Genomic DNA, 23,964 nt, shown 5'->3' on the forward strand with positions numbered 1-23,964 from the left:
ATCACCATTTTGGAGTTTAGTTTAAAGTATTTTAATGAAGTATGGGAACCACTATATTACTGGCCTTAAAATAAGTTTCTTGGGTGCTGATGCACATTGCATATATCCCAGATTTGCATGCATCTCATGTCTTTCAGACTACAGGTTGAGTAACAGTGATGTTGAGTAACAGATGACATCTCAGGTTTTCCTGTAGCCATATATTAATGAAATTAGAGATACTTAGTAATGTTTCCTACCTATCTGTTCATTGTTTAACCTAGTTCTGAGAGATTCTTTGGGATGGAAAGTACTTACCATACTGTTTACCTGTTAGACTATATTATTGTTCTATTATTATTATTATTATTATTATTATTATTATTATTATTATTATTATTATTATTATTATTGATTAGACAAAATTCTCATTTGTGGCCCCCTTCTTTTGCTACCCAAAATAAGTAGAGGTATTAGCTTCAATGATTCTGAAACAATAGATACGCAATATTGACCAGGGGCCAATCCATTAAGGTATTTTTAACTTACTGATAATTTCCTACCTTTGGTCTTAACTTGTGAGTGAATAATCACCTGACTACTTTCACCTCGGAAAAGGTGTTTAAAAGATCTTACAATTTTCATTACAAAATGTTTGAGTAGAATGATGCCATTTGCAACACGAGTTTCAGGCCAGAGATGAAAGTATCCAACACCCAGAATCATTAAAAAGTCCAGAACACAACTTTGCAAACAAATAAATGTTTAATTGCATTGTATAATGGATTTATAGTTGTTAAATATATTATTTTAGTGTATAATTTATCGTTCTTCCAGTTCCTTTAGCAGTTCGTCAAAGTGAGTAATGTACCATTTAGCTTTCTCCTTTACTTGCTTTCTGATTACATTTCCTCCAAATCCAATGAAGCAGTCCTGGCAAAACAGAAAGAATGGGCACATATATTATTGCAGTCCCACATAAGGAATGGAGCTTCTCAGCAATTAAGTCTGTTTCTAAGATTGGATTTTAAAATCAGGGTATTCCTCCCTGCCTCTTCCCCTATTTTACTTTGCATGTTCATTTTTCAAATGTATTAACAAGAACTTCATTAACATTTAATTTTGCACCACTTTGGTTATTAGAGTTTTGTTCCAATAGGAAAGTTGTGTCTCAGTGCCTCGTAATTTCAAGATTGTTCAGATCTGAGATTTTACTGAAAATCTGATGTAAATGTGATGCAACATAAAGCGTTACTATTCAAGAATGAGTTAACATTTGAACGTGCATGCAGCATCTCACAATTATCCCTATACTGTTTATCTTAACTCTGTTTACCTCATTTGATAGATACCAAAAGTAAACGTTAACCACGTCTTCAATCATTAACCAAGAACAATCATCATTTCTACATCTTGGAAAACCAGCTGCAGTGAAAGTGCAGTGTTTAAAATTTCCACTGCTGCTTTTTTGCCTTTAGGTAGAAAGCATTCAGCACATAGTAAGCTGCTTTGGTCCTGCACATATTTCACAGTAAGGGACCAGCTGTCAGAACTCACATCAGCAGGAGCTCTCAGACTTTGTTCCTGTGCATTTCCATGCGCTGGGATATCTGTCCCTCAGCACTGGCGAAGAAGGGGTATTGGGGTACTTTTATGTAGAGACGGCATTAAGATCTCTCCTCTGTGAAGTGACCATTTATAAAAGTGGTCTTTCTCTTCCTTTTTTTATTATTTCACCCTGTCAGGGCTGATACATTTGAAGGTATCATCACTGTACAGTGAGATTAACCCTCTTGCTAGGCCAATATCAGGTAAATGCGCACCAGATCTGTGCCAGACCTTCATGCTAAGCATCATTCATCAGTGTTCCGAACCAGGATCTTGGTAGGGTAAGACCTCTGCACAGAAGCCTCTGCACTTACTACGGGGACATAGTGGGGAAAGGCAGACATGATAATATCAGCTTGATTTGAGACAGGATGCTAGACCATTACACAGCCCTGATAGACCCAGCCAGCATCCTGGCTTAGAGGGTGACACCCTTGCTGAAACTGTCTGAACTGGGAGAAATCAACCATTGCGTGATGCAGGCTCTCTAGAGGAAAACTACCTACACAGATCTCTCTTAGGCTGTGGGAAGTGCGAAAGATCTTCCCTGAAGTCCTGTAAAGAATTCAAACTGCACTTTTTATTTTTTCCCAAAGGATTTGCTCAAAAGGAATTTAGAATTCCAGTTCTTTAATACTTACAGCAGGGGGACAGGCTTCCATGTCTGTAGCTCCATCACCAATCATAACTACTTTCTTAAAGTGGAACTGTTCCTTTAGATGAGTAATAACCTTTCCTTTCCCCCCTGATTCAGCTGTTGGTTGTGTTTCGTCAAATCCTGCGTATTCTCCTACAACACAGTGGAAGGAGAAGTTAGACACAGAGCATATTTTCTTGTAAATGAAGAAAGATGTATGCCTATGGTCTTTACTTCAGAAAACAGCTAATTACATGCAGTCCTGTAAGCCTCACAATATCGGCATCCCAAAAAAGTAACTAGAAGGTAAGCATAAAAACTAGGATTTTAGCTGAGTTTCAGTGGGGATATTTTCAAAGAGCTGAAATGCTACAACAAAAGTAGAAACCCTTTATGGGTGGTGTTACAAATCCATTCCCAGTCACTCTGGTCCAGTCATTCTGGTGTAAACATTTCAAAACCAGCATCCAGTACAATGTATAGACAGTATATGAACCATGGAGTAAGAAACAACCTCACTAACTGCAGTTCTGCTTGATTACACTAGCTTAAAGTCCAGAGCAGCTCTACTAAAGTACATCGGTCTCCACGCATACCTCAAAGTCACTGAAAGAGAAGTTTGCCTCTGAAAGCAGGTAAGTGTAATAAATTCTTTTAACTTGAAGGAGCAAGAGAAAATGAAACTCTGCTGTCAGCAACTGTAACGTGTTTTACCTTTGGCACAGCCTGCAATTAAAAAGTAACTACAGCTCTATTTCTTGTGTCTGGAAAATGACCTGAACTGATGTTTTTGGTAAGGTCTTGCAGTTTTCCTACTTGGAGCTAGCTGGATTGGTAACAAGGTCATGTAGGCTGGACGGTATTATCTGACAGTTTGAACTGAAAAAGTGGCATTAATTAGCAGAGAAAAGAGTCTTTAAGGGAATCTCACCATTAAAGTAAAACTTCAGCCTGTTGGCAAAGACATTTGCTGTTGGAATGTTCAGCTGTGAGGCCACGTGCTCCACGATGCTCTGAAACCCCCCAGAGACCAAGAAGACCTGGACCCCTCGTTGATGAAGCCTGCTCACCAGCTCCCTGAGAAGAAAGAGCAGTCACCAAGCGTGAGTGCCTGGCAGCATCCAGGGCTAACAAGAAAGTTAAAATATATCTTTCCTAAACAAGGCTGCCCATACTTTGTGTTATTCCAGTTTAGTTAGGATGTGTGCTGCTTTCCAGCTCCATCCATTTCTGCTGCCCAAAGCTCTTCCTTCTTTCCCTTGCAAGTTTGTGCATACACCTGGCTTGAAAAGAGCTGAACAAAACCATCACATCTACAGACAAACAGGTATTAAGTCACTCAGAAACAAGCACTCCCTAGAAATGTTTTCTTTACGCTTTCATACTATTCACATTAGTTCCCTTGAACAAATGAGACCAGATCCAGTTCAGATTTTTTTCTGAAGTGAGGTAAAACAACAGCAATAAAATTAATCTATAATGCAGAAAAGAGTAGGGAATGTGGGGGAGAAAGCCGCTGTGCCAAAATGCAAAAGTGGGCTGAAAAGCATGCAAACATTTTCTAACTCTGAGTCGGTTCCCCAGACGCTGGACATGAATGCCATCTTTAGATCAGCTACAGAAAAGGAATCAAATTAAGTAGAAGTTTTCAGACCCAGTTAATGTCAACGGGGCTTGAAGGCAGTTAAAAGTTTTATGGGATGTGGCTCTAGAAGCAGGAAGATCAGCATGCAGCAATGCTGAGCAGTAGAAGTGGTAGCAGTAATGGCAGAAATGCTAAATACTAAAAAGCAAAGTGGAGGCTTAAAGCAGGCTACACAGAAAAGGAGGAAGAAAGGGAAGGAATGAAAAGGAAAATCATGTGATTCTAAACAAGGAAACAATGTTCTCTTTGTAGTTCCATCTAGCTATGCCTTCTAAAGAAAAAGCTGAGCATGTGCTTCATTTCAAGGAGAAAATACATGCACAGTATCGTCTAAAACTACTATATGTGCTAAAAACATTTCAGACTTGGAGCTATGACCAGATTTTGTAGTAAAGAAATTATTTTCAATTGTTTGAAACAATTTGAATAGGAAAAAAAAACCCTTTTCAGTTTAAATAGTTAATGTTTATTCCAAACCCAAAGATGAATGAATACACACCTATATGTATGTATTCCCCTTAATGATTTTTTAAAACTTTTTTAGGGACTTCAATACAGAATGGGTAGCTCTGAACAATGGAACTCTGTAAGCTGAATCCAGGGGTGTGACTGAACACAGAAGTGTAAGAGGTAAAATAATTGCAGAATAGACCAAGCCAGTAGTTCATACTGGGTATTAAATCTCCTCCCAGTTCCATCACCCGTCAAAAAACAGATGGGATTCAACAGATTATTTTCCATGCCAGTTTAATCCTTGAGTCAGAATTTGAGCTTGCCAGCCAAAATGCCAGTTAATACCTAAGACTGTTTTCTTTCTGCATGAATGCTTAGCCACTTGACATGGACTCAGGCCATTATAAGCTCCTGATATAAGCTTTGTACATAAACAACATAGAAATGGAGTAGGAAGGCAATCTAAACCAGCTGTATGGTCTTACAGCCTCACTAATGTCACAGAATTTTGTTGATTTACACCATGTGCTTTTCAAAGACTTGTTCGTTAGATCATTTGAAATACTTCTTACCTTATTCCTGGTGTTAGCTGAGGTGGATTGTCAGATATTAATTTCTGCACTTGCTCATAGGAGGGACGTATGAGACCTAGTCGTGCTGTTAAAGCTGCTTTGAATGTCACAGTGCCACCCATAGCTCTGCGGGTCCTAAATTGTGATCCAAAGAAAGCAAATCAGTGACACTTAACACGTTGAGGCTTCTCCCAAGAACAGTTAGTTAAAGAAGAATGACAAGGAACAAGGTAAGAGACCATAGGTTCTAGGTTATACCATATCTATGTGGTAAAGGAGAAGATCGGTACACTGAAAAGATTGGTAGCAACCACTGGTAGAAGATCTCCACAGATCGGAGCTCTTGTGCAAACCAGTGAGGCAAAGGAAAACTGCTTCATTCCCTCTGTGAGTGCATCTGAGCCACTGGGACCAATATTCCTAAACTGCAGCTCAGGTGCTGTTCTCTGAAATTATCAGAACTTTTGCTGCAAGCTTCAATGGAAACAACATCAGCCTCAGGCAAGTGTTAAGAGAGTGGTCCCCTCTCCTCCATCTCATAATAAGGTTTGCTAGTGCTTAGCCAAGTTTAATGATGAGGCTTGATCTTTTAGTCTATCGAAGAAATTTACATTAGAGAATTGATGTCAGTATAGTTTTGTTGAGTGGCTTCACAATTCCAAAAGAAGTTACTTCATTATGCATTAATTCCACTTATTATTCCTAAAATCCTTTTTAAACTGTAATAATGTCCTCTGATAGAGTTGAATTCATCCCTGTTGTAAATTCATTGTCACAGATTAACCTTATCCATGCTTATTTTTTACTACTATTCCTATGAAGTAAACAGCAAATATACATACATCTCTGCGACGGCATCTCCGACTCCACAGAACTTCGCAAGCTCATCGATGCCTTCTTCCCTGATGACTGTACTGTCCACATCAAAGCATACTGCATCAGCACTGCGGAAGATTTCTTTCATCTCCAAGAGGGACGCCATCCTTTTAGGAACCTTCTTACTGTGAGGGGACAAGATAAAGTCTTTCTCTGAGTGACAGTACTGCACTCTGTCTTGAGCCATTGGTGCAACTGATCTGGTTCTTGCGAGTAGGGACGAGCACAGCCTGGTAGCCAGCTTTTATCAAAAAGTGTGAGCGGTGGTGGAGGTCTGGCTCGGTTGCTGATTTGCTCTCTCCTGTTGCTGCCTACTGATGTTCAATTTACGTTACAGGTGGGCCGTGGAGCTCTGGTCAGTTGCTGATTTGCTCTCTGCAGGCTCGGCCCATTGATGTTCACATGGGGTTCAAGGTTGTAATACTTGGCATTTGCTGAACCATCAGACTGCCAACTACTGTGTGGGACTTGCAATTCTCTGTCTCATCTTGCCCTCACTGCTCAAATGGATCTTGATTTCTCATCAGACCCAGTCTAGTGTGTGAAATTAGTTGCTCCAGGAGATAGTAAAAGACACGCAGCCCTTAAGGATTTGCTTCATCACAGTAGACATAACTATCTTAAACCTATCAGTGAGTGGTAGATCCTTTTCTATGTCCTGATTAATATAAACTAAATATTCTCATCATCTGTGAATGCATAGAAGGTTTGGCCATTAGCACTGGGAATTAGTCTTTCATAAAATCCATTAAAGTCTTGGGCTTTGAGAACTTCATTCAACCAGTTAAGATATCACATCATGACACAACTTCTTCCGTAACAACGCCTGACAAAAAGGTATTTTCTTCCCTTTTATATCTGTCCACTTAAATATGTTGAGCACTTCTTCCGCAGATCAGAAGCGCAAGGTGTTAAGTATTTTCTTGCTCTACCCTACTCACCTTCTGCTTTACCCTTTCATAAGGGAATTCAGTGTGGACTTCACTATTTACCAATCTGTACATTTAGACAGAAATAACAGCTTTCTATCTAGCTCACTTCCCAGATTTTTGTAAAAGTGTTTGGTTGTCTCTTCTAATCTCGGATGTCTCTCAGGACACATCTTGTGTAAATGATCTGGGTAGCAGGTTCTCTCTTTTTCTGGGATAGGGGAAAAATTTTTACCATCAAACAGCATGTTATATACTTTCATTGTGTTACATACCTTCATCTTTTGTTTTCCTTTCAATAAGCAAATTTATTTTTCTCCTATATATCATGTGAATTTTGATGGTTAGAGGTCTTAATACACACAAGTTCCCACAAAACACTTATTTTTTGCCCTTTTTGGACAAATTTTGCACCCCCAGATACAAACAACATTCAGTGAAGGTGGAGAAGATGATCACTATGTACCTTGCTTTGGAAAAGTACAGGAGCTGATCGGTACTGGTGTAGCTCACTGCCAAGACAGGAGTCACCCAGGGATCACGCATGGTAAGCACCAGTGCTGTTTCCTGAGGTGACTTCTGTGTGCTCACTGAGAGATCACAGCTAAATAGTTAACGGTCAAAGCAGGAACAGGAACCTTTAGTTTTATTCCCATGACTAGTAACCATATGGAAAAGGCTTTATGAAAAATTACCATAATCACTGAAAAAATATATAGAACACACACTCATCTTTTATTTGTTCATGTGTATAGAATAAAAGAGAATACTCCAGTCTTTCACTGGAAGGTAAAAGTCTGTATAAATGAAGCCACCAAACCTAAGCAGTGAAACCTGTTGTGAACAGCTAAGAGCCATATTTGTAAAAGATACTATCTGTTTAACAAACAGGTAGATATGAAATAGCAAGAAACAGAGCAAGTCACATTAAAGGCAAAGCTATCCAAAGGCAGTAATAAAACAGTACTGTTTGAGAGGGTCATTCTAGCTATTCTTGAGTTTTTTGGTGTGAACACACTACTATAGTAACCAAAGTAGGTTCATGGCTTTTGCACAAGGCCAAGAAGGTGACACAGCAGCTTTCTCAGTGCTCACCTGCATCGCAGGTGTGAGTGAGAATGGGAGAACAGGTATTGCCCAGCCCGTACTTCCCTCATGTGCATTCAGTTTAGGTGTGGGAAGGTAGGACAGAGCCTGGGCTCAATCTCCCCAGTGTGCCAGAAAGCAGAGGTGAGTGGGTACGCAGTAAAGAGGAGATATTCCCAGAAAAGGCTTTTACAAACTCCACCTCTGGGAAGGGCAGAAACAAGGACTGAACCACAGTTTGACAGGTCTCTGCTTTTGGTGCATCAGAGCTGTTCCGTGCACAAACAGTGTAAAACTCTGGTCTAGGCTTAGAAGCATCACTAAAGAATCACTTGCTGCAGACAGCATGTGGGGTTTTTTTGTATTTTTCTATAAAGACTGCACTGTACGTACAAGAAATACAGTCATATGCCATCAGCATGGCACGTAAAAGAAACCCCTCTCTCTTAAGTGGCCACGGACATAAAAACTTCACTCTGACAGAGACTGGTTCTGAGCTAAGACTTGGCAGTGGGTGGACAGGTGACACGTGAATTCCAAGTTTACTTTGCATTAGCCTTGACTTGACATTGGCTCCACAGCACTGTGTTTGTGTTTTCAGTGGAAGTTTTTGATTTTCTGAGCAGGAGGGCTTTGACTTTCAGGCAGGCCTTAACAGCCATTTGCTAGGTATATTTGTGCAGTGGAATTAAAAAAAAACATCCAGTAACGTTTTTTAAATGGCAGGGTGTTAATTTTTTCCAGCCTACTGGAAATTACAAAGTCCACCAAAAATTCAGCCATGAGTTTGGTGCCAATTTTAAAGATTTGCTCTATTGGACAAACTTGTTGCATCACTGTGGCGTGACATTTGCGTCATGGTGTTCCAACACTGATTCCTTATTATGCAAAGCCATCACATTGCCTCATGCCAACCTGAGGCTGCACTGCAACATTACCACATTGTGATGCAATGTCACTGTCTGGGGACACCGCACTGTGATGTGATTTCTTGGAGAGAGAACCTGAAATACATTTCTGGATACATGTCTTCAAAATTTTTATCTCTCTGAGAAAAATGTTGTCACTAGAAACACACATTGGGAGCAGGAGGGAAGAGACATTAACTTTTCCTTCTCTCTGGTATCCACATTTCCCATACTCCTTTCCCTTCTGGATGCTCCTTACAATGACGAGCCCACCGCTGTGGTGGACTTTGCACTTTGATGGACAAATAGACAAGTTAGAGGAAGAATTACAGATACCAGTTGTGGAGCCATGGTTGGAATTAACCCTGTCCTCTTTTTGTGCCATGCAATAACTCTTTCAAAAGAGTTTCCAGCTGTGGTTTATAGTGCCTAAAAATGACAAGTTGGAAGGGAAGAATTGCGTTTTGAAATGGAGAAACCATCAGTAGTTCCTGGTCTCCCTTGGTCTGTGACCTGCTAAAATCTTCCTACTTTCTGCTATAGCTGGGCATTGAGTCCTGGAAAACACAGACCTGGTTTTGGGTAGTGTATCATCACGCAGGTTGGAGAACTTGTGATGAACTGTAAAGTAGGGCAACTCATACAGGAGCAAAGTGGAGAACCCGTGAAATTATTCAGGGTCCAGGTATTGCAGGGAGTCTTCCCAGTGGGAAAAGCAAATTTTAGGAGTTAAAGGTGGTTCATTTAGAGTGAAATAAGGTTCTTCTGCCCTTGTTGGCAGAGCTCCAGGTGTCACCATCAGTCCCAGAGGATGGCAAATGCCGTTCCAAATGGTAACATGCCAATTTCAGTAACTCGTGAATTTTTTTTCCCAGCCCTAAATGTAGATGAGAGCATAAGGCAAGGCTATTAGTCATTGAGTAACGGGCAACAGGAGTGAAGGAAAATACAAGCAGGAGAGGTTCTGCTCCTTCCTTTGTTTTCAAAATTTTCACTGGGCTATCCTGACATGTCTTCCACCAGGAAGCTGCCTAGAATTCACCTCCGGGTAAGCACGCATAGGAAATAGGGACAGACGGAGCAGCTTGTCCACAGGTAGGTGTCACTTGGAAACACCAGCAAAAAGAATTGAAGCTGTGTAAAACCTTTCTACGGACAAATCTCTTAACAGCTGTAGTAAGGGAACAGCAATTTTTTATTCCAGAGTGGTACAGGCCTCTACAGTTGCAGAGATTAATTACTCTGAAATACAGGGCATCTAATTGCTTAAATGCGTCAATGTTTTAATTAGATGGTACAAAAAAAGAAATTCCCATAAATAATGAGTTCTGTCTTCATATGAAAAACATGGGTAGAAAATCTCTGATCCTTCTGCCATTGAATTTCAGATAGGTAATCTACTCCTACACTATTATTTGCATGCTAGAAAAGCATCCAAGCATGAAACATTTCAACAGATCTAATAATAAAATATTGTGGGGAAAAGCTGAAAAGAAGAAAATGGGGAAGAGAAGAAACAACGGGCAAAGACATGACTAGAGAAGACATAAGAAAAGAGTAACAGAGGGAGAGAGGTAGGGTGAAACTTGAAATAAAGATGGAGAAAAAGGAAATCACAAGGGAAAAGTGGAATTCCCATGAGATCTCTTTGCCTCCAGACTATGAAGTACTTCATTAGGCCACTTGGAAAACTGGCATTTCCATAAGAAATTTCGTAACAGAGAGGGTGGAGTCACAGAAGCAAGCACAGGAATTATGTAAAACCACGTGTCAAAGGAAAACAACTGAAATCTTTTCTGTTTGCTGACCCTTCAAAGAAGGGCACTTGACGCACTGTGAAAAATTGAAACATCCGCGGTATCTGCTCCATATAATGCAAAAGGAATAAGTAAATGGTACTCAGAACTCCAGGTGTTCTGGGGCTGGTATATTTTGATGAGATCATGAGATCTCAAAATCCTCATTGTGACTAGACTTCACTTGTTATCATATTTCAGCTTTCAGAAGTGCTGCCACACTGCTACTTTGCATTATGTTCACATTTATTGCTGTGAAAAAATGAAGATTAAGTGAATCTTAATGAAATATGACCTAAAATATCTTTTTTAAAAGATCACTCAGGAATATCCTAGTTTACAAACGGTTTCTGGTGTTTCTGATTCTGATTTACTTTCCCCATTTAACAAGGTGAGAGTGAGCACTTCACTGAGATACACTCTGAGCTGCATTCCCAAGCAGAGTAACACTACATTGAATGTGCAGTGAGATTAACAGAAATGCAACCACATTAAACTGTTGCTATTGCATTGAAGGGGAACTGCTGCTTAGAGTAAGGGATTTGGAGAAAATAGTTCTTGAAACTTTTCTCAGGACCTGTTGCCACTACAGGAGTGGTCCCGCTTGTAAGAATGTTCACAGGACTATTTCCATGGTATTAGTTTAAACAAACCAGTTAATCCTCATCATTTCTAGTCCTGTGTCTGTAAAATGGGAATAACACAGTGATACAGCTTTTCTATGCTGAGGTTTAATTCTCAGTATTAGCAATATGTTTTGAAACCTTTAGAGGAAAGGGGATACATTTAAGCAGATTAGTTATATTTAAGCAAATTGTGACTGTTCTATATATCCCTGCAAGTACTACTCTTTAAAAGTTCAACCCATCCATCCATAATTGTGAGTTTCTGTGATTTTCAGTGTGCGAATAGAAAGATTCAGTCCTTATCCTCACTAAGTTCGCTTTACACTTCCTGTTTTTCTGTTCAGTTTTTCAAGGTAGTAATACAGACCTGTATGCAAGTCAAGAGATGAATTCTTTGCAGCTATACACTAACACTTGAACAGCAGTGCTTAACAGTGAATTTATTTAAGCACTGTTTAAAAAGTAGTTGAAAAGGGGTAGAAGGAACCTGACGGATGTTGACATACACCTCCCAACTCTCCAATCCCCTCTTGCCGATCCTGACAAAATGATGATGCTTCCCCCCTGCATGATTGCATCATTCATTCATGCTGCTGTTATAAAACAGGCACCACGCTGCTGCTGCATCTTGCAGGGCAGCACAGTCACAGCCCCGGCAGAAGACACTCTTCATTTTCTATGCTAGAATAATATGGTGTTATGGATCTGATACGCCAAACGCCAACCCCTTCCAAACTGAGAGAAAAAAACGTTCCAGCAACTTACAGTATTGTACTGGCCGTGGCTGTTGCTGCTGCTGCAAACCTCTTGGCTGCACAAGAAAAGAAGGAATCAGCTGAGACCTTCAGTCACACAAATACAACGGCACGGGCTGATCTGGAAGAAAGCCGCATTTTGTAAATCACTCTTTTATAATCTGCTGAGTAAGCCAGCCTGGATGTTTTTTTTAAACGGTTGCACACATGTAACCAGAGAAGTCCAGCTGTTCGCTGACAGGCGTAGGGAAGAGAGGTGTAACCTTGCCTACGTCAGGGGAGGAGCCGCTCGGGCCCAGTTTGGGGCGCTCCCAGTTTGGGGAGGCACGGCTTGGCAGGGAGCAGACCCTGCACACGACGATGGGGAGCTTGCTCACCCCTCTGCCAGCCTGTGCCACAGGCATGCAGAACAAGACGGGTCTGGGCAAACTCACCTCGCTCCACGCAGAGTGCCAGTATGGGAAGGCGAGGGATGAGAGCCGAGGAGGGGCTCTGACAAGCAGCACCCAGGAGTTTCTCTTGGCGTGAAATCAGAAGCGAGGCAGGGACGCTGTTTTCTTTCCCTGTGGACGAGATGAAAGGTTTTGTGAGTTAAGAGTGCAATATTTTAACTTAAGTTGTTAGTGCATCAGAGCGTGCAATGTTACAGAAACAAAAAATCAAAATTCATCAAAAGCTTTGAAGGCAAAATTAAAACTTCTGTTTACAAGAAGGCTCTGTTTTGCTTCCCCAAATGCAAAGTTGTCAAAAGCAAAAGCAATTGAAAAAATGCAAAACCTGTCTGTGTTCATGTTTTGGTGTCCCACAGAAGAGCTTCCCTCAGACATGACTGTGGACATTGGTTAGGAAACAGGAGGCTGCCAACCCAGAACTATGAAGCTGGTTGTTTCGTTCAAGGTCAAGAAAGCCAGATTTAGCTGATTTGGCTTCTTTCATTCGCTTGTGATAGGAGTCTTATGACTGCTGCCTGTCCTGAAAGACTGTTCTGCACCACTGGATGCACCAGTCACGTTCTATGCATGATCTCTTTGGCCATTCTGGCAGTATTACCCCTCAAAATTACATGCATTAATTAAACTCAGTAGCCTTGCGTGCCTCTCCTACCATGCCTTCCTTTATGTTTTTTCAGAAGTTCTCAGTACATGACCATTTGTCAACACGAGCATCTATTAGTAACTTCTTGTGTCAGGAAAAGCTGGGACCAAGCCCCTTTGCTGCAACACTGGTGACATGGTTCACTGTTCAGTCTGGTCCTGTTTGTTAGTTTTATCATGGCAGGACAGTATGTTTTTAAAACAGATTTAGAAATCATTTCTGTGAATAAGGTTAAATGAAAACAGATCTTGATAAAGATGAAAGAAAGCTGCTTTTACTGAGAATCTCAGAAGTTTTTTTGCCAAGATAAGCAGTGCATGATTTGACTAAGAGGATTGCTGATGAATATTTCATGAGGGATATTCCCTTTATTTGGCTTAGTTTAACGGACACATTGGTTGTAATTCAGTTAAATATTTTGATACTAATCTGGTGTAATTTGTTGTAAATCCATTGATTTTGAAGGACAGTTTAGGCCTAGTGAGCATCTGCCCTGTATTTTTACTATGCATTAAAAACAGATATGCAGAACAGTTTAACAACTACAGCTAGAAGACTGAAAAACGAAGAAAAGCTTGTTCTGATGTCTAAAAAATGCTGCAGAATGGGGATTTAATGTGAATATGCTAATGAGAAATGTTACTATACCATAAAATAACTATCCGCAGACATGTGATCCAGGAAAGAAACAAGAGTTCTGCCTGGAAGCTTTAAGAGGATGTTCAGGAGTGAAAAGCACAGCTCCCCTGGATGTGTGACTATCGACACAAGCACAGCATCTAACTCTTGCATGTGACTACAAAACCTCTCCATTTGTACAAAAAGCGAAGACCACCTACATGAAGGAGTAGAGTATCTTTGAAAACGGCTTTCCTTTTTTCTTTTTCCCCCCCCCCCCCAAAAATACCCATCTAAAATTCAAACTAAAATTTGCCAGGATGATTGCTGTATTTTCTCACAGTTATAATCCCCCTCACAAACCTGAACCTGCTTGGGGAATGGACATATCACTGTCAGCAGCCAGTCCCACACGTCGCAGGTGTTTAGGACGGGTAATTCCTGCCTTTCTACGGGACATCATCCAGCGGGTCACAGAACAGCAGCAAGGAAAACATAAAATACAATGTGCCTGCTGGGATGTGTATGGGTTTGACAAGGCTGCCCTCTGCTGAGAACAGCCCTGAGAGAGGATCAAGGCAAAAAAATTACAAACCAGAGAAGCAAGAATAGCAAAATATTTGTGTGTGACCTGTTGGCCACAGAATCCAGGCCAGAGCTGGGGATTCAGGTGTTTTAACTGGGCATTGCATCTAGGCACCTCAAATATTAGCACTGCAGCCTCTTAGGGCTGGCTTGGTGTGTTTTGTTTTGTTACGGTTTCAGCAGGCTGGTAGCATCCCAACAAAAGTGAAGACTAAACATTAACAGAGTTCCAGAGCCAATTATGAAATGCCAAGTGTAATTTCCTGCATTTTGCAATGTTTAATGTTTATTTCTAATGATTACAGTAACAGAACAGAAAGCCCAGCCACTAAAGAGTCAGCATTAAAATATTTCACAAGACATATGCGCTGCTCAGCTAAACAAAAGGGCTCCAAACTTGTGTTGTATTATGTTCAAACACCAACTCCATCTAAAACATTTAAAAACCAGAAACCCAAGCACAGTAGCAGCTGTCCCCTCCCGACCTGCCAAGTCAGACTGACGGGCCACGCATGGGAGTCCTCCTGCACAGCATGGCATTTTGCCTGGAAACCCCCCATCCTCACCCAAAGCAGCAGAGCAGATTCCCAGCAGGTGCCATAGCGTACAGCCAAAACTGGCGAGGCTGGTGCATCTGCCCCGACACTTGACACTCACTCACTCACTCAAGCTCCCCCAAAACGCCTACCCAAGACTTTATCCCTGGAAGTGGCGTGATAACATGAACAGCCCATTGCATTGCTGCTTAGTACCACTACAGTGGGTTGCTGAAGCCCGGCGTCCAGAGCTGCATCCAGGGCCTCCTGCTGCAAAGAGTGGGACAGAGTGGAGATTTACCCTGTCCCATCCTCACGCCTGGTGGATGAGAATTGGGGGAGGCTCTTTCTTCTCTGTACCAAATACTGTCAAAATCCTGGCCTTGGGGCCAATTGTCCCTGTTTGCCGGGGGTTAGCACCCTCTGGAGCAGATGGGTTTCCGGAACACCAAAACCCACTTGGCCTGGATCTCTCTGGCACACCTCTGCAGCCATGGGCCATGATTATTCTGGGGGCGGGCACCTTCTTTATGAAACACTTCAAATACCGATAAGGTTGTGTCGCGCCCGATAGTACCGGTTACTCAGATGTAGTAGATGGGTGTTTAGGGGTACAAGCCCCAACGGGGCAATGTGGGAGCCAAACTTGGTGCAATCTGTCCCTCCGGCATGTGCAAGGAGGCCTGGCAGGAGCTCTCTTCTCAAGCTCCTCTCAAGGGAAACCGTCAATTGTCCTCCATTCGGGAGCCCAAAGCCAGTTAGATTCAAACGTTGTGCAGCCTCAAGGACTGGGCCCTGACAGGCCACGTAGGCCACACGCTTCCAGCACTCCATCAAGGTTGCCTTAACAGTATTTCTCGGGTTTTTCTCCACAGGCCTCAGGGGAAACTTCTGCACGGCCCTGGGAGAGATCGTTCCCTGTGCCTGGAAAGCCTCGTGAAGGGTTCAGGCCCGGAACGGTCTGGGCGTGCGGGGCTGCGCTGCGGTGGCTGTGCAGGCTCCAGCTGCCCGCACAGCAGCTTCTGTTTTAAGAGAAGACAAGTTTTGATTAACCACAACTCTGAATTTTTACCAAGAACCATTTTGATTATTAATCCCGTCCGCTTAACGATTAATTCTGTCGATCTAATGCTAAATCACCGGGTTTCATTATTTACTCTCACGGTTCTGCGAACCTGCCGGGGGTGTCTGTCACATGAGTGGGTGGGATTAATGACCGAGCGACCCTGCCCGTTCGAAGGCCTCCTCCGCACGCGCACCGCCGGCCCCCATGGGCCGCTCCCGCTGCGGGGCCGCGCTCCCCGTGAAGCACCGCGCCCGCCTCCCCCCGCGCCAGCGCCTTCCGACCGCGGCGCGACGGGAGCGGGCCGGCGGAGCGACAGGCGCCGCATCCAATGGAGACGCTGCTGGCGCGCCTGCGGGCCAATGGGCGCGCGTGTGCCTCGGAGTGTTCTAGAAGGGGCGGGCGGAGAGGCGCGGCCTGTTCCGTCCCCGCCCCTCGCCGCGGCGCTCGCCCCGCCCCGCCCAGCCCGGCCTGGCCCAGCGCGGAGCGGAGCGGCGGCCATGGCGGTGAAGGCCCTCAACCCCAAGGCGGAGGTGGCCCGCGCCCAGGCCGCGCTAGCGGTGAACATCAGCGCGGCCCGCGGGCTCCAGGACGTGCTGAGGACCAACCTGGGCCCCAAGGGCACCATGAAGATGTGAGGGAACCCCCCGCACCTCCCGTCGGGGTTGGGGGGGCAGGCGGGTACCTCAGCTCACGGGCGGCCGTTACGGCCTGAGGGGAAGCGTGAGGAGAGAGGCGGGGGGAGGCTGGGGGGAGGCCGGGACGTCGTTCCCGCCGTCTCCATGCGGCGGGGAACAAAGGCGGAGGCAGGCCGGCCGGGTGGGGCCGAATGAATGGAGAGGGAGCGCTGCGGGCCGTCGGCCGGGCACGTGTGGCGGGGCAGGGGGGGGCTGCTCACCCGCCTTGTGTCCCCGCAGGCTGGTGTCGGGGGCTGGAGACATCAAACTGACCAAAGATGGCAACGTGCTGCTGCAGGAAATGGTGAGCCGCTTCTTGCCCGCGGCGGGGTGGGAGCCTTGGGGACCCGCGGGGGGACTTAGGGTGGCAGGAGCCTGCTCGTATTCCCTTAGAGTGCCTGGGGGGGGGGGGGGGGGGACCGCGTACCCTGCTGCCCCCGGCCTGCGTTTCTGTGGTATTTAGCCCTGGGCACTGAGGGGAAAGTGTCCCTTGGGAGGAAGATAAATAAGTGCAGCCTGGTAGATGCTGAATAAAGTTTGTGTGCTAATTTGGCAATTTAGAAGGAAACTTAAAAGGTTTAAACAATTATCTTGGCATTTTTGTCGCCTTCTGTTTTGTTTACGGAAAGCATGCTTCTGTTGTACTTGAGCAGGCCTAAGACGGCAGAGTTCTTCATGGGCTCGGAAAGCGTTTAAATCTGGGTGGTGGATGCAGCTCATACCGCTTTCCTGTCGGGTCCGGCGTTGTATCACAGTTCCCCCTGTGCGGGGGAAGGTTACACGAGGGGCGGTGTTGCCCCGCGGCGTGGCCGGGCCCACCGTGGGCCCTGGGGCTGTCGGGTTGCAGTGTGCCCCCGTCCCCCGGCTGGGCACAGCCTGTGTGAGTGTGTGTGGAGTATTTCACTCTGCCAGCTGTTTGTTGTAATTCAGCGTAAAGTATTGAAGTTAATAAAGTCATTACATCGGTTCTTTCACACTAAAGGTGGTGCTTTAAAAAAAATAATGGTAAAAATCCAAACGACAGCATAAATGTTCCCATTTGATTTTATCTCCCTCTGGTGCAGTTACCAAGCACCAACCTCTTCAAATGTGGATACTGTTCTGTAGGTTCATACGCTTCAACGTAGGTTAAAATATTACTCAGTCAGCCACTGGAGATGCTAAGCAATGTGCACGTTCCTTAAATTAAAAGACTGACTTGTGTTAAGTAACATAAGGTCATGCGAGGTGGTTGTGAAGTTGGCCAGGCAGGAATGATGTTTGTAGCTGGAGCACCACATATACTACTTAACAGAGGAACTGACAAGCAACAAACCAGTTGAATGTTCTTTAGTTTCATAAGAGCAAGTAAAAACTGCCAAAGAAACAACAAACCAGTTAGGGTATGTACAGCACTGATCACGCAGACATTCCTAAAATAGCTCTTAAACATGCTGGGTTTAGTGCCAGCAGCAGTCTAGTTGTGATGGTGCACCTGTTGCCTAAAGGGGAAAAGGGCTCTGTCAAATTCATAATGAGTTGAGGACTAGTTTGGCTCTTAGCACTCAACATTTTTGTGTGTGGATGCATAATCTGAGGGGAGAAATGGTGTTAGGTGGATTAATTCAATCAACGTATTGTCAAAGTGATTGATACTGTTAATTGGTGTTATTTGTGGAAACCTGCTACATTGACGTGAATCATGAAAACATCAACTAGTCCTTAAAATACTTTGTTCAGCTGATTTTAGATTGCTTGCTTCCTGTACCTGTGCAGTAAGCCTTACTGCTCAGCTTCTTATTTTTGTTTAGCAAATACAACACCCCACAGCCTCCTTGATAGCAAAAGTAGCAACAGCGCAAGATGACATCACTGGAGATGGTACCACTTCAAATGTCTTGATCATTGGAGAACTCCTAAAGCAGGCAGACCTGTATATTTCTGAGGTATGTATGCAGTATGTTTTTTTGTAAGTGGACAAGTTTAAAAGCTTCATCTGAGACCATTCAAGTTGTTTTGTGTTTAATGCTTAATATTCATAAGTCAAACATGAAAATTAATGTATATTTCTGCTTAAAATGAGTGCATCACGGAACGTGTAAAATGGGGAAAAGCTGGAGAGGAGGACTTAAAGTCTTGTTCAAAATCAAAACTGCTTACTGTGGATACTCTAGCTTTTAATAAGGTTTTGTCTGATCCCTTCTGTTACTTCTGTTTTGTGTGAGTTAAATCACTTTTTACTTTTATCTTAACAAGGAGATCTTCCTTGATATTAGGTATTTTGGGTATTATAAGTTACAGAATAGGCATTTATATTGCACAGTGAACACCCAAGTGTGCTCTGTAGTTCCCTTGGTTTCAATTCTGTGCTAGAATAATCTGTACTTTTCCTCTGCATTGGAAGGATTTGCATTCCTTTTATATGTATTCAGAAGGACAGTACATTTTCTTGTCTTTGTAGGATGCATATTCCCTATGTTTTGATGTTACACGGACTGTTGAAACCACAGGTTCTATTTGTGAAAAAGTACCGTTTTGTCCTCTATTTTCTAATGATTTCCCTTCTTTCCTTGCATTAGGGTTTGCACCCTAGGATAGTAGCTGAAGGATTTGAGATTGCAAAGGAAAAAGCACTTGAAGTTTTGGAGCAGGTCAAAGTAACCAAGGAAATGGACAGGGAGACCCTTATAGATGTTGCCAGAACATCCCTCCGTACTAAAGTTCACACTGAGCTTGCTGACATACTGACAGAGGTAAGTGTACATGTCTCTTCCGCCTCTTTTTGTCTGAAGAGGTCCAGGTTTTGAAGTGTTGTGATTATTACTTGAGTGAAGGGTGGATGTGAACTTGCACTTTGGAAGACTAATGGTGCTTTTGGGGCTTTTTTCCGCTCCTTTCTATTCCAGGCTGTAGTAGATTCTGTTTTGACAGTCAGAAAACCAGATGAGCCTATTGACCTCCACATGGTAGAGATTATGGAGATGAAGCACAAGTCAGAAACTGACACAACGTAAGTAATGAGTATCCTCGAGCTCCAATTTAATGGTGCCCTGACATTTGAGTAGTCTGTGGGGTTTTGTTTTCTTTTTAGGAGAACTTGGGTGTCCTAAAGCTACCACTGGAAAAGTTATTAGGGAGGGGGTGAAAGAAAGACAGAAATACAGATTTCAGCTATAAATTACCTAGACAGCAGAAGTTCCCCAGTCACTGAGCTTGATTCCCTGACAAGACATTTTTGAATAGCGAGGAGTAACACTGGCTTAGGTTTTTACATAACAATGTTGAATAAATACTTTTTTTCTTAGTAATATTGTCTGCGACTTGATTATGCTTTAGGCTTGTATCTGTTCATTACATGTACAACATAGCATTCGATAAATGGAAACTGGATTGTAGTCATCTAGTTGGATAGTCCATAGGCTTTATATTTACCTCAGTGGCATGGACGAATTCTGCACTAGCTTTCCTCAGTAGCTAATGCAGTCAGACACTATGCCAGAATAAATTCCTTTTTCACGCTCTGATGGGTATGCTTTTTATATGAGAAGGGGCATGCCCTTGGAAGTGGGATACATGATTGTTGTTTACTCCCAAGTGCAGAGGCAGTTCGTGAAGTGCGTCTCATCTGTATGTTGACACAAAGAATGCTTTTTAATCTTCCAGGCTGATTAGGGGGCTGGTTTTGGATCATGGTGCTCGGCATCCTGACATGAAGAAAAGAGTGGAAGATGCTTATGTTCTTACTTGCAATGTATCTCTAGAATATGAGAAAACGTAAGTACGCAGCAACAAGGTGAGGAGCAGAAAATACTCCTATCTTTAAGACTTTTATTTAAGGTGTGCTTAAATAAGAACCAAAAGGACTGCATAGTCTTCTAGAGCAAGGCAGGTAGTGTAGAAGGTGGAACGGAAGAGGTGATGCTCCTTCTGCAGTCCTTTTTTGGAAAAGGGAAGCTGCTGGCTGAGAAAATGTCATCAAGAGGCAGAGCTTTGTAGTGGTTTTCATTTTGTTGTTTCATTGAAGAAAGGCTGGAAGTCCTTCCTTTCTTGGGCATAATCTTACATTCTAGAGCGAACGTCTAAATAGCCTTCAGAGTTTGCCCAGTTTCAAATGGAAAAGCTCTGAACTAGAGGGCAGGAACAGCTATATTTTGCATGCTGGTTGGGGGGGGTGGTCTTGTTTGTTTTGATTTTTTTGTTTTACTTTTTTAGAATGTAGCTGAAAGGATTGGTACCTTATGCTTAAGTTTATTTCTGCAGCACAGAGGATAGTTGTCTTACTGCTTTTTCACATTGGTTTTCTTTTTTTCCACCGTCAGAGAGGTGAGCTCTGGATTCTTCTATAAAAGTGCAGAAGAGAGAGAGAAGCTAGTGAAAGCAGAAAGAAAGTTCATTGAAGACAGAGTGAACAAAATTATAGACTTGAAAAGAAGAGTCTGTGGTGATTCAGATAAAGGATTTATTGTGATCAACCAGAAGGTGAGATGAAGGGTATAACTAAACGGAAAAATGTAACTTGAGGTGTTGGCTTTCTTGGCAAGCAGTGTGTTGTTTGACTCTTTTGTACAGTTCTTCAGACAGAAATAGCTAAATTTAGGCTGATGTACTTTTGCATATATGCATACGGTTCCTACTTGAGATTTTATTTGAGCCCTGAGGAAGAATTTACTCATTAGTGTCAGACTGAGAGAGGGTTTTTCAGCTTTTTCTTTATCCTGATGGTCACTTTGTTTCTAGGGAATTGACCCATTTTCCTTGGATGCACTTGCGAAAGAAGGAATAGTTGCTTTGAGGAGAGCTAAAAGGAGGAACATGGAAAGGTCAGTGCCTGGGGAGAGGAGGGAGTAAATAACTTGCTCTTCCAAACTTGAACAGTGAATCAAGTCTGGCTTGAATCCACCTTCAAGGACTTGCACTACAAAAGTTCACTTCAATCTGTCCAGCTTTTAACTGGTGTAACTCAGGGTAGTTTGTACAAACCATGGAAATGTCAGTTCAGCACACTGGGCAACGCAGGAATTTGAGCTATCAGTATGCTTCACATGTAGACACCTACAGAGGAGACTTAATTCTACAAGCTTATTTTTGTGAAGAGCTCTTCCATGAGCGGAAGCAAACTGTTCGAAGCCTAGAAGTGTGGTGTTCTGTGTGCTGAAATACTATTGTTAGGTCAGTGACTTCAGATTTTACTTAATGTTAAGCAAGTGCTGAGCGTACATGTTCTTTCTCAGACTGACCCTTGCATGTGGTGGTACCGCCATGAACTCTGTGGAGGATCTCACTCCTGACTGTCTGGGACACGCAGGGCTTGTCTATGAGTATACACTGGTGAGTACAGCTAAGCTTCAGCTGAAGCCAGGTTAAGTATTCCTGTACTAATTTCGCTTGATGCCAGCTTTTCTTATGTCTTGATGTGTTTTTAAGTATTTTAAGAGCTATACTGGAGCATGAATAAAGGCTGGTGGCATTTTTAATCCCAGTGTTCACTTGTATGTGAACACCTACCTGGATATTTGCTTGTTACAGTGTATTTTCCTATTGCTGTTTCCATGTTATGTTTTTAATATCTGTAAAATTGAGAAAATGGAGATAAGGTTCTGCTGCTTCTCATCACTTCTTGAAGTGCAGTTCATTTAGAACTGAATCTGAAAGTGTCCAGGTTTTTTTTTACTATGTGTATATGTTGATTAAGCAAATGTATGACATGAATACATAACGCTGTTTTACAGGGTGAAGAGAAATACACCTTTATTGAGAAATGTGACAACCCCCGCTCTGTTACCTTGTTGATCAGGGGACCGAATAAGCATACGCTCACACAAATCAAGGATGCAGTACGAGATGGTCTGCGTGCTGTTAAAAACGCTATTGAGGATGGTAAGTCTCCACTCTGTAGCGATATTAAGGATCTTCTGTTGAATTTCACCTCAAAATTAGTGAATTTTATATTGTCCTCCTTGGTATCCGATGCAGTCAGACACCGAGCTGAGTGTATTTCAGTGTGAAGTGCTTTTAGCTACTGTTCTTACACCTCGTATTTTGCAAGTAGTTGGTAACTGTAAGTACTTACCTAATCAGATACAAGCTGTCTTTTTAAGGATGAGGGAGGAGATCAAACTACACTAAAAAAATAACTGTTTAAATTGGAATAGATGCTTATTGTGAAGTCTCAACATCGAGTTTTCCCTTGCAGGATGTGTGGTTCCAGGAGCAGGTGCACTGGAAGTGGCAGTAGCTAATGCTCTTGTTAAGCATAAACCTAATGTAAAAGGAAGAGCCCAGCTTGGAGTTCAGGCTTTTGCTGATGCTCTGCTCATCATTCCAAAGGTACAAGAAACTCCTGAATAAAGTGGCTTTAAAGCACGCTAAGACCCATCGCTTTTTCTGCCGGAAGTCTCGGTAAATTAACAACATGAAATAATGTCTCTATTCTCTCAAAGGTTCTCGCTCAGAACTCTGGTTACGATCCCCAGGAGACACTAGTGAAGGTGCAGACAGAGCATGCAGAATCGGGGCAACTCACTGGAGTCGACCTGAACACTGGTAGGAACTTTATGAAATAATGGGATGATGCTCTAGTAAGAAACTGTCATGGCTCAGCTCTGTGAAGAATAAAATCGCTCTGAAGGCAGAAAGCTATACCTCATTTCATGAAAAGCTGTGCAGAATGCCTTGGCGGGTGTGCTGCTGCTGCTGCAGTCGGTCTTGGCATGCCGTAATACTTAAATGCGTTCCATTGAAGTTCTCTGTGAAGATGCAGCACACAGAAACACTTTTTGTTGTACGTAGCAAGTAACAGCGGAAAGTCTTTGAATTACATGAACTGCTGATATAAAGACTTCTATTTCTTTTGTAGGTGAGCCAATGGTAGCTGCAGCAGCTGGAATCTGGGATAATTATAATGTCAAAAAGCAACTGCTTCATTCATGGTAAATACTACAGTATTTCCTCTAAATAGCAATGGGTGTTTGATCGTTCGCATTGATAGAGTAGTACGGAATCAACGGATCCCACGTAGAGGAAGCTGTCTTGAAAGGCAGAAATTAAGCTGAGTCTTCTTTGAATGATGTCAGAATGGATATTCTAACTATTTATTTCATATTTCTAGCACGGTGATCGCCAGCAACATTCTCTTGGTGGATGAAATTATGCGAGCTGGAATGTCTTCCCTTAAAGGCTGAGTTGGATCTGCTGTTGTCGACGGTGGTCAGCTCCGCTCTTGTAGTTCCCCTGGAATGTCTAAGAAATCCACCAAAGGCACTCTTTTCTTGGCCGTGGTGGATTTTCCCAGCAACGGAAGTTACTCTGCTGTAACAAGCAGCCCCTCTTCAGTAAACGTGGCCACTCAAAATATTAGCAACAATCCAAATATTTGGCTCTAAAAATCAGTTATTTATTTTTAATTTCACTGAAGTGTACAACTGAAGTTGCTTTCCTTTTTACCCAATAAACTGTTCTGTGCTTTATCTGTGTCGGTTATTTAAAACTTCACCTGAACATCCTGCTGCCAGCCTTCTGGTGCAGGGGTGGGCTACAGGCCT

At 42.9% G+C, this 23,964-nt stretch overlaps 2 protein-coding genes and 2 non-coding genes across 4 annotated transcripts; 3 read left to right on the forward strand and 1 right to left on the reverse strand.

The window, feature by feature from the left end:
• Positions 1-394: 394 nt before the first annotated feature.
• On the reverse strand, positions 395-11,948 carry PSPH (phosphoserine phosphatase). The gene is made up of 6 exons (XM_009821342.2): positions 11,881-11,948; positions 5,737-5,895; positions 4,895-5,029; positions 3,156-3,301; positions 2,229-2,377; positions 395-912 (listed from the first exon to the last, which is right to left on the reverse strand). Exons 2-6 carry the CDS (start codon positions 5,874-5,876, stop codon positions 802-804), a joined length of 681 nt encoding a protein of 226 aa, XP_009819644.1. The 5' UTR covers positions 5,877-5,895; positions 11,881-11,948; the 3' UTR covers positions 395-801.
• A 4,319-nt stretch (positions 11,949-16,267) lies between these two features.
• Positions 16,268-23,889, forward strand: CCT6A (chaperonin containing TCP1 subunit 6A). The gene is made up of 14 exons (XM_059829247.1): positions 16,268-16,401; positions 16,685-16,748; positions 18,235-18,369; positions 19,003-19,176; positions 19,330-19,433; positions 20,087-20,197; positions 20,743-20,902; positions 21,161-21,243; positions 21,655-21,751; positions 22,153-22,300; positions 22,617-22,750; positions 22,864-22,966; positions 23,280-23,352; positions 23,532-23,889. The coding sequence occupies exons 1-14, from the start codon at positions 16,268-16,270 to the stop codon at positions 23,602-23,604; spliced, it is 1,593 nt and encodes a 530-aa protein (XP_059685230.1). The 3' UTR covers positions 23,605-23,889.
• Positions 18,739-18,870, forward strand: LOC132319228 (small nucleolar RNA SNORA22). Its single transcript, XR_009484478.1, has one exon. It is a non-coding gene; the product is annotated as a small nucleolar RNA SNORA22 (small nucleolar RNA).
• LOC132319227 (small nucleolar RNA SNORA15) lies at positions 19,863-19,998 on the forward strand. The gene has a single exon (XR_009484477.1). It is a non-coding gene; the product is annotated as a small nucleolar RNA SNORA15 (small nucleolar RNA).
• Positions 23,890-23,964: the final 75 nt, after the last annotated feature.

Source organism: Gavia stellata, chromosome 25 (genome assembly GCF_030936135.1).
Source record: "Gavia stellata isolate bGavSte3 chromosome 25, bGavSte3.hap2, whole genome shotgun sequence".
NCBI classification, from domain to species: domain Eukaryota; kingdom Metazoa; phylum Chordata; class Aves; order Gaviiformes; family Gaviidae; genus Gavia; species Gavia stellata.

What these genes read in the sequence shown, in the direction of transcription:
- PSPH (XM_009821342.2), bottom strand. Translation starts at nt 5,876, where the DNA reads ATGGCGTCCCTCTTGGAGATGAAAGAAATCTTCCGCAGTGCTGATGCA. An exon ending in GCTGAAGTTTTACTTTAATG is followed by an intron (nt 2,378 to 3,155) that starts GTGAGATTCCCT and finishes ACTGTGTTGTAG; the next exon opens with GAGAATACGCAGGATTTGAC. An exon ending in TGGAAGCCTGTCCCCCTGCT is followed by an intron (nt 913 to 2,228) that starts GTAAGTATTAAA and finishes CTGTTTTGCCAG; the next exon opens with GACTGCTTCATTGGATTTGG.
- CCT6A (XM_059829247.1), top strand. Translation starts at nt 16,268, where the DNA reads ATGGCGGTGAAGGCCCTCAACCCCAAGGCGGAGGTGGCCCGCGCCCAG. An exon ending in CCCAAGGGCACCATGAAGAT is followed by an intron (nt 16,402 to 16,684) that starts GTGAGGGAACCC and finishes GTGTCCCCGCAG; the next exon opens with GCTGGTGTCGGGGGCTGGAG. An exon ending in TCTCTAGAATATGAGAAAAC is followed by an intron (nt 20,198 to 20,742) that starts GTAAGTACGCAG and finishes TTCCACCGTCAG; the next exon opens with AGAGGTGAGCTCTGGATTCT.